This window comes from Petaurus breviceps, unplaced genomic scaffold, assembly GCF_028583685.1.
Source record: "Petaurus breviceps papuanus isolate PSGF00001 unplaced genomic scaffold, PetGlider_PUasm1.0 90895, whole genome shotgun sequence".
NCBI classification, from domain to species: Eukaryota; Metazoa; Chordata; class Mammalia; order Diprotodontia; family Petauridae; genus Petaurus; species Petaurus breviceps.
The window spans coordinates 32973030-32983029 of record NW_027187372.1 but is presented as its reverse complement, the minus strand read 5'-3'; the positions used below and the strand labels follow the sequence as shown (position 1 = coordinate 32983029).

The window sequence follows — 10000 nt, the reverse complement described above, 5'->3', positions numbered from 1 at the left end:
ATGAACCCCTAACTTTGAACTCATTAGCACCATGGTTCTCCATGGGGTCATGATTAAAATGGAGAACAGCTAATCATACTACCCTTAATATACATGAAGACAACTAAAGTCTTCAAACTATTTGGTCAATATTGTGTCCCAAAAGAATTTGAAAAATAATATTTTCTGATCTTACTCCCCACTCAGAGGGAGGTGATGACTTAGGGCAAGTTGGAAAAATTGGAGGAAACAATACCAGATGCATTGCTTTTGCGCCAAACTTTTTATTTTTAATATATCTATATTTTTTTTACAACTCAGACTGATGTTTTAAAAAAAGTTCATACAACACACATACATATATACATAACACACACACACACTAAGCAACACAACCTTTAGGAAGGCACTGCCAGCAGTCACATCCACCTCTGAGAGAGAAGGAATTCTTTTTTCATACTATTTTTTTCTTTTAGAGCTTTAGACCTCGGCCCAGGTCCAAGATCTAGCTGTGCTTTCTTTAGAATCTGAGCTATCCCATACTTTTTGCCACACTCTCTCTGTATAGCTATGTACTATATTTGTATCTCTCTCTCTCTATATATATATATATATATCTATGTAATAGTTTTCTTTATTCCCCTTAAAAATAAAATCGCCTTTCCCATTGGAGGGAGGTTTTCAGCAGCATTCACGGCAGTTGCAGCAAGAGCCATGCCCTATACCAAGGTTGTAGACATGCAGGATTAAGGGAAATGGGTTTTTCCCCTTTAAACCAAAGGGAGAGGAGGTTTGTTTTATTTTTGTTTTTTTTTGAAGGAGGGAGTGAGATGTGGGATGAGGGGAGAAGGGGTATTTGTATAGGTTGCTATTCTTTTATATATAGACTGTGCATGTGGGTATACATATACACACATATATAATTTATATTATATATCATGTATTTATGTATGTATATACACATACACCTGTATTCTCCAGAGGCAACAGTGAAGGTGGGTGTTTAGTGGGAGAGATGAGGGAGAAAGGTCATCCCTTGAGGCCTTGGAGAAGCTGGGACATGAGCTTACCTATAAGTAATGGGGATTTGGGAATTTGGAAATTGAGGGCAAGGGGAAAAAGGGTCTCTCAAGGGCTGAGCCTGGAGTCCGACCCTCAGTTGAAAATTACAATCCTCCTGTCCTTGCCTTGACATGTGTCTTTGTTGTTTTCTGGGCCTAAGCCTGTGGTTCCATCAGCAGAGTGAACAATACCAGTAACATCAGCATCTGCTCACAGCTTACATAGTCTTAGAAAGTTGACTGGGGTGCTGAGGTTAAAGTGATTTGCCTCGGGTCCCAAAGCCACTCTATCAGAGCAGGAACTTGAACCCAGGCAGGTCTTCTGACTCTGAAAGCAGACCCACTGGTCCCTGCTGCCTCTCTACATACCTGGCTGATAATGTGAATTGGTTGGTTTTTAAATGAAATTTGCACCAGTCCAATGAGCCAGCACAAACCAGCAGTCAGGAAGCCATGTGTCCCCTACCCCCACCCCTGTACAACACCCCCAAGGATGAGAGGCAGCTGTGATAGGGGAAGAGAAGTCCATTCTTCCCTTTGGTGGGCTGGGAAGGGTGTCCTCTGTCTAGCACGATCACACTGGGGCAGGGCACCAGGCAAGCAGCATCTTGGAACCTTGAACTTATTCCCGTACCCCCTTTAAAGACAGAAAGGCACTGAGGTCAAAGGGGAGACAAGGGCCCTGGGGTTCTCCTTCCATTTTGGGGTCACTCCAGGCATAGTGCCCAGTCTTCAGAATGGAAGGTTTGAGTTTGTAGTTCCCTACTCTGAGGGCAGGTCTTCTGGCTGCAAATGGAATCCCACAGGACCAGGGCCTGAGGCAGAAGGCAGAGGGAGGGAGCAGTGGTAGCCCTGTGATGTCTGGATCAGGGCATCTCAGGCACAATAGAGCCTCTTGCCTACTCTCAGAGGTTGGAGGTTGCTTGTTGGATGCTTTTCTGAAATACATTTTAGTCTCTGTCCACCTCAGTCTCCTTTCTCAGGAACAAAAATTTAAAATGAGAACCCCTGGGCAGGGAAGAGGCCAGTTTCACTTTGGGAGAAATATCAGGAAGATGGAAAGAGCATGAAATTTATGTTGAGAAAAATTTTCCGACAGATGTGGATGCGTGCACACCCACTCACAAACACACACATATGCACCTAAGACATCACCCTCATAATATCATCGTGTGCTAGAGAGGCACACATTGACGACCTCTACAGAAACCCCAAGCCACTCAGGGTTTCTTAGCAGGGGCCACTGATTTTAGGCCTCTCTGAGCCTGAATTCTAGGCACCTGTAGCTGGGGGAGGGCTGAAGATGGAGGAGAAGGTACTAGCTAATGCTCTCCTCCACTTTTCCTATTATTCCCTTTCTCCCCTGCTTCTGGTGGTCTATTGTGAGCCTGCTAGGTCTCCACAAAAATGAACATTTAGCTCTTTTATTATGTGACTCAATAAATAAAGCTGTTCAATAAGGGAAGGGAGGGAAGAAGACAGAACAAAGGTCCAGGAAGGAAGATGCATCTCTTTAAAAATCATTTTTTCTTGCTTTTCCCATATCTGCCTTTGCCAACCAGAGTGCTGGGTCCTGGATGGGTGATGTGTCAAGGCAGCTATTGGGTTTCTGAAAGGCCTGTGGTTTGACAGAGCAAGAGAAAGATTCTCTTAGAACACTGCTGCTGCTTCCACAACAGCGTCTCTGGGGTCCGAGAGGTGACATGGGCAGGGGCGAGAGGAGAATCCCAAGACAGAACACATCAGAGAAGTTACCGCTCCATATGGAACAACTTAGGGATGAGCACAGAAGTGCCTGGCCAGATGTGTCCTGAGAAAAGTGTCTTGCAAAACCATCAGAGTGCCAGTCCATTCTCTGGAGCAGTTCCAGGACCAGGGAGGAAGGGAGGGCAGGCAGGGTTAGCCAGGTTTGCCCTGGGCATCTCTCAAAAGTTCCTCCAGTCTTTGCTTAAATTTGTCATACTTCCTTTGCACTTGCTGGATTTTGTCCTGTTCTTCCTTTTCCAGGATGGTTAAGAAGTTCTGGAGCTCTGGGATGGAGAAGGCGTCCCACTGTGGAGGGGGAAGGGTTAGAGAGAGAAACAGCATCAGCCCAATAGCTAGCAGCTGGGTGTCTTGCTGCCCACTGCAGCCCAGTGGTAGCCCTGGGACTTCTGGGTCAGGGCATCTCAGGCACATTCTAATTACCTAATTCCCTTCCCTTGGACCTTATAGTTCCCATTTCTGTTCTGCCTGGTTAGTCTGAAAACAACAATGCTCACATTTTTTTCCCACCTGTGACCCACTTGCCCCATTTATTACTTCGGAGCAAAACAACCAAAAAATCCTTTAACAAATCATCAAAAAGTTACTGGAAAAGGGATATTTCTTTCAATGGGGCCAACCAGGTGAGTCAACACAACCCACCTACAACCAACCCAGTAGGCTTCAAAGACAAGGTACATAGGCACAGGATTAGTAATTGTGTTGGACCTACCTCCACCTCTCCTGTCTCATTCTCCTTCAGCACGAAACTGAGGATGTCTGTGTCAGGACCCGCGAGCAGGCGAAGGTAGAGGGGACAGTCGTTGATGGAGAGTTTCTGAAACAGCACTAAAAGACAAGAGAATGGGTTGAGGGCCTCTCATCCCAGAGAGGAAGGGCAGGGGTCCATCTGGGGGTGTTTAGCTGCTGAGGACAATGTTGGAACACCATCCCAGAATGTTAAGGGGTTTTCTAGTTTAATGAGGAATCTGAGATCCAAGAGATGAAGTAATTTGCTTCAGGTCACACCATCAAATGGCAATGGAGCCAGCTCTGGATCCAAGGTCCTTTGACTCCCATCCCAGGGTGCTTTTCACCATCCTGTGCTGCCATCTTTGCTGGAGATCCAGAGGGCACAGGAGTTGACTAGGACTGGAACTAGTTGACTACAACATTGGTCCCTAAGACTAAGGCTATAAACTTTTCATCAGTGTTGAGTCCCAAAAGGCTCTTTAATAGTAACATGTAACCTATATCAAATTGCTTAACACTTTAGGGAGGGAGAGAATTTGAAACTCAACATTTAAAAAAATGAATGTTGAAAATTGTTTTTACATGTAATTGAGGAAAAATATATTTAAAATAATAACATAAAGAAACACTATGGTACAGTGAAAACAGCAGGTCTGCAGTTGGAGATTTGGGTTCAAAGCCCAGTTTGTCAGTTGTTAACCTGTGTTATTACTTCGAGTAAGTAATTTAATGTCTCTGGGCTTCAATGTCCTCACCTGTAAAAGGAGGAGTTGAAATAGATGAACTCTGAGGCCCCTCCCAGTTCTCTTTCTATGATACAATGCTTTAGCTGGTATGGGGACTTTTCTACTGTTAGATAGCCTAGTAGTTCATAACTTATAGTATTAAGAGAGCTTCCTGAGGTTCAGAGAGTGACTTCACCAGGGTCACACAGACAGTAAACGTCAGAGGTGTAATTGGAACCCAGATCTCTCTGCCTTCCAAATCTAGCACTCTAGGCACTATTCCATGCTGCCTCTAATGATGATACTTTATACAGAAATACGGCTTTTATGGGTGTCCATGGCAACATAATTACCTTAGAACATATATTCCTGTTCTCCACATTCTATTCAGAGATGGGGAGAGTCCAAATCCATGACACAGATTAGAAAATTTAAGCCTGGAGGAACTAGCTGAGGGTGCCTCCACCTAGCCTCTGTGATGGTAGGTTTAATTGGGTGTTGTCTTTACCACAGATCTGAATATTTTAGGGCAAGCTAATTTGCCCACAAAACATTTGGGGGTCTGAAAGTATACTGATGAAACACTTCAGTGTTGCTCTAGGAAGCATGTGAGACTTTCTCCTCTCAGTTTGACCCTAAGATTAGAGGGAGAAGTGTTTGGAAAATTTTTGAACCAACAAACCTATTTTCATACCAGAAAATTGCTGCATGCGATAGGAGCTTACATTTATAAAGCCAAGTGAAGTTTTGCATCGAGCCTCATAACAATTCTAGGAGGTGGGTGATATTATTTCCATTTTACAGATCAAGAATTTGGCACTCCCAGATGTCACTCTCTCAGGGTAAGTTAGCTAGTCAGTGTCTTGAGTAGAACCCAAACCCAGGACTTTCAGACTCCTAGGTGTAATTTACAAAGTGTGTTGGAGAAAAGTACTTTTGATGCAAATGCAATTTCACATTTAACATATTTTGGACAGAAAATATTACTGGCATCAAGATTTTCTCATGGAATTCCTATTCTCACTATGTGAAATATCACAGTTTCCCTGGGGGCACAAACTTGGACATGTGACTCTGGGGTTGGCCATCCTGCCTCCTCGTGGGAGAGCCCCCTTTCTGGCTGGGTCGCTCCTCCTACCTTGTCCATCCTTGTGCGTGCGCTTAAACAGAGCAAACTTCTGGGGATTGTCCACCACCATGAACTTCTTGAGTAGCCCTTGGATGACTTCGCTGACCGTGGTGGTACTGCTAATATGCAGCTGCTTGATGGCATCCAACGGCAAGTAGAAGGACGTCCTCTTGTCCGTGGTGGCGGCCAAGTTCACCTCTTTGACGGCATCATAGATGGACCGGGGCCGGATTCCAGCCGGCACAGTCACAGGCCTCCGAAGTTTCAGATGCACTTTAATGAAGCCTGTATAGGTGCCGTCGTCACTCTGCTCCACAAAACCATCAGAGGAAGGAAGGAGACAAGTCAATATGCTTGGGTCAACATCCTCAGAGTGACCACCCTCTTCAGGGGATGCCTCCTACAGTGAGACAGAGCTCTTAGAGCTGTGGACCCTGGTGGGTGTTCCCGGGGCCTGCCAGACTTCATCTGGGAAGGGTATAAATATTGGAAAATGACCCCTTAATGGAAAGCAACCCCCTCTTTCCCTTGCCTCTTTCAGTTTTGAGAGGAAAGAGGAGATGTTGGATGTCCCTTTCCTACCATGCCAGGCAAAATTCCCAAATCACAAGGCAATGTTTTAGGTAAGGATCCTTTGCAAGCCCTAAGTGTCTTTAAATGCAACCACTGGCTTTTCCTAATCCTCCCTCTCCCAGTTGCCAAAGCCTCTCCCCCATATTGTAAAATTATTTTATGTTTATTTTCTATACACTAATATTTGCTCATGTTTCTTCCCCTTTAGAATGTAAGCTCTTTAAGGAAGGGGCTGTTTCAGGTTTTTGTTGTTTTTATATCCCCAGCACCAAATATAGCACTTGGCACACCATAGGCACATGTAGACTGATTGATGGTAGCTGCTCTCCCTCTATCCCCTTCTGAATCTCCTTCTGAAAGATGCAAACACTACAGGCCACGAGACAAATGTCCTGCTGTCCTCAGAAGACCTTGAAGCAGGTTCCGAACCATTGTTCTTCAGACTCGTCACAAGGCAGGCACCCTGGGCCTTAGGTCTCACAATCAGGGACAGTCACTTGGAATTTCTTTCTACATCTTTCTCCAAAGGTCTGGGACCCAAAGGAGAGAATTCAACCCCAGTAAATGAACTACCAGGCTGCAGGAGGTAACATGGTACAGGGCTTTTAAAAGGAGGACTTTAGTCCCAGCCCTGCTAACCCCTGCCTGTACGGTCCCAAGTCACATCATCTCTCTGGGCCTGTTTCCTCATCTGCAAAATGGTGGGGTTGGACTAGATGAGCCCTCTTGAAGACACTCTGGAGCCTGACATTCTATGACTTGCCCACTAGGCTACACTGTTCCTCCATCCCTTTGTCCTCTCTGAGACCCACTGGGCTCCATTGCTGCTCAATCACCAGCAGAGGGCAGGGCCCACCAGCCGGTCCCCTAAAGAGTGCATTACCCCCCCCACCCCTGAGTGCTCAACCTGTACTTAGTGTTCAACCACTACCTAAGCAACAAACTTAGGATCTCACAATATAGTGCTCAGAGGGCATCTAGTTCAACCCACTCCTTTTACAGATGGGGAAACTGAGGCCCAGAGTGATTATGGTCAAGTAGGGAATGAGCCATAGAGCAGGATTAGAATCCACAGGGAAGGTGGCAGAGACCCCACAGGGGGGCACCGGCTCTCTGGAGCCGGGAATCGGGGCCCCTTGACTCACCAGCTTCATGCCCAAGCAGTTTTTCTCCTTGCTATTGTAGCTGTCAATTTTCTGTTTGATTTCCTTAAGTGTGGGGGCCTGGCGCTTCTCTTCTTCCACAGGTTTGCAGACATTCTGAAAGAAGATGGTAGGGGCATTATTCCATGAGGGCAGCCCATCAGGGTTGGCTGCCAGGAACCTGGCTTGGAATCCCAACTCTACTACTTAACCCATGACCTTGCTGCCCCATTCCATCTGTCCCTCCCCCTTCCAGCAGCTGGCCAGCACTTAGAGGGCAGGAGCTGCTTTTGTGTTTGGAAGCACACAGTAGGCACTTCATAAATGCACTATGGGGAAAAAAAGACCTCTCCAACTCTTTGTTTCCTTATCTATAAAACAGCCAGAGGTCTTCTAAGATTCCTTAGCTGTATGTGACCTTGCACTAACACTTATTTTATGCCTGGACTTGATTTTACAGATCACAAAGTGATTTTAAAAAAACCTTCTCAGGACTTTCATCCTCCTTCTAATTCTGGGGGGCCTCAAAGTGGAGAAAAGAGAGAATGTTCTTGGAATGTAAGCTCCTTGAGGGCAGGCACCCTTTTATGGTCTGCTGGGTCTTTTTTTTTTTTTTTTGTAAAATGTAAAAAGTGGGGCTAGATTTCAGGTATGGAAAATGTTATAATGCCCATTCATTAAGCACCTACTTCAGAGAAATGAACTAAGCTCTTGGTACCCTGGCTAATAAGTATAGACATTTTTATTGTAGCCTGAAGTACTGAATTCCTACTTAAGCAGGGACATTGGGACCCCAGGGCCATCACATGCTGAGGTCTGAGGATGTGTAGGCATCCAGTCAAAGGCCTGCAGGAGAACTGGAACTAGGAGAGAGCAACTGGGCCTTTGTCCCAGGGTGCAGAAGTTTAAAGGGTGCTGATAGCACTTACACGCCTATAGTAGCATAGAAACAATTGTGGTTAGCACAGTTAACAAGTTAGCACCTAGTTAACAAAATAAAAAATAGTTAAAAGGACAAGTTGCCTTATAATAATAGCTAACATTTATATAGTGCTTACTATGTAACAGGCACATAGTAAGAAAAGAGGAGAGAAGAGGAAAAGGGGAGAGGAGGAGAGGGGAAGAGAGACCTTCTAAAGTTGCCTTTACAATTATCTTATTTGATCACACAGCAATCTGGGAGGTAGGTGTTACTATTATCCTCTTTTTTTACAGTTAAGGAAACCAAGGCAAACAGAGATTACGTAACTTGCCCAGGGTCACACAGCTAATAAGTATCTGAGGCCACATTTGAACTCAGGTCTTCTATACTCTACCTGCTTTATCAGCTAAATGTCACATGGGGCAAGTTTCACCCCTTTGTGGTTGTAGTTGCACCCCAAGTTCCTATCTTCCTCCAGCAAAGGCTGACTCCTAAGGTCTCTGTTCTCCCCTTTTGACCACCACAATGGAATTTGTTTTTAAAAGTTTATTTGAAGTAGCTTTTTGCGCTCCTTTGCCATTTGATTTTGTGAAAGTTGTCTAGCATTGAAAATGCTGGTTCTGCCTAGCAGACAGCAAGCCTTCCCCATCGCCTCCTGTGCAGCTCAGACTGTCCACTATAGGGGTCATCACTGGCCACTGCCCCCAGAGGTCAGAGGTCAAGAGGAGACAGATGAAGTCCACAGGCTGGCAGCATATCTGCCCGGCTCCCCCCCAGTCCTCCCACCTCCAACAAGGTGGATCTGAGGGCAGAGCTTGAGTGGGTGAAATAACCCAGACTCTTGATGTTCCTTTCACAGGGCTCAAGGGCCCTTGTGGCTAAAAAGCTCCCAAAGTGGTTTGGATGCTTTCAGGGTTCTCTGAGCTGAGGGAGGCAAGGGCTCTGGCTTCTATTTCTGAAAGCTCACTCCAGACCTAGATCAAACACACAGCTCAACACAAAGTAAGATAGTGAATAGTGAATACTTGAGGGCTATCGTTAGCCCTGGATGTACTGTGCTTATAAGCTATTGCAACTCCATATTATACAAAGGGACCTCAGAGATCACTGGGTCCAGCCCACCTCATGAGGAGGAAACTGTGGCCCAGAAAGGGTCAACAGCTTGCCCGAGTACACACAGAGGCAGGAAATTAGCATCAGAGGTGGGACTGAACCCAGGACCTCAGCCATGGCACAGCTGAAGAGTGCAGGGCCTGGAGTCAGGAAGATCAGAGTTCAAATCCAGCCTTGGACACTTCCTAGCTGTGTGACCCCGGGGCAAGCCATTTAACCCTATTTGCCTCAGTTTCCTTATCTGTCAAACGCTCTGGAGAAGGAAATGGAAAACCACTCCAGTGTCTTTGTCAAGAAAAGCCCAAATGAAAATAAATAAAAACAAAACAAAACCCCAAACGAGGTCATGAAGAGACAGACATGACTGAAAAGACAACTAAACAGCCACTGACTCCAGAGTCAAGTGTTCTCTGCCTCCTTCAACAGATATTGAACTGGGGGTTCTATGGGGGATACACAGGTCCCTCTCGGACCTAGCCAGGTTCTTATCATCACCCTTAATAACAACTGCATCTCATATCTCTGGTGATGCTGACCAAGCATTTCCCTTGCAACAATTCAGTGGGATCAGTAGTGTAAATATTTTCACCCCCATTTTTTACACATGAGGGAACTGAGGCTCAGAGAGAGAAAATGATCTGCTCATGGTGATATAGATAGCAAATGTTTACAGTCTGGTTAGGGAGGCAGAAGATGTGTGCCTGAAAAAACCAAGCCACATTATCGTATATGAGAATCTGAGAAAGACTCCCAGATCTAGGAAGTGGTGGGATGGAGTGGTGATGGTGGTGGTGGTGGTGATGATGATGGTGATGATGATGGTGGTGATGGTGGTGATGATGGTGATGATGGTGGTGATG

The 10000-nt window shown here is 45.6% G+C and overlaps 1 protein-coding gene across 3 annotated transcripts in view; it reads right to left on the bottom strand.

The window, feature by feature from the left end:
• Window positions 1-247: 247 nt before the first annotated feature.
• The window catches only part of RASSF5 (Ras association domain family member 5), a 107033-nt gene continuing 97280 nt past the window's right edge, over window positions 248-10000 (bottom strand). For all 3 annotated transcript variants that reach the window (XM_069074728.1, XM_069074729.1, XM_069074730.1), the window contains 4 exons: window positions 7109-7222; window positions 5400-5697; window positions 3517-3632; window positions 248-3092 (listed from right to left, as the gene is read on the bottom strand). In XM_069074728.1, coding sequence (XP_068930829.1) covers window positions 2940-3092; window positions 3517-3632; window positions 5400-5697; window positions 7109-7222 — 681 coding nt within the window. In that variant the 3' untranslated portion in view covers window positions 248-2939. The remainder of the gene's footprint in view (window positions 3093-3516; window positions 3633-5399; window positions 5698-7108; window positions 7223-10000) is intronic.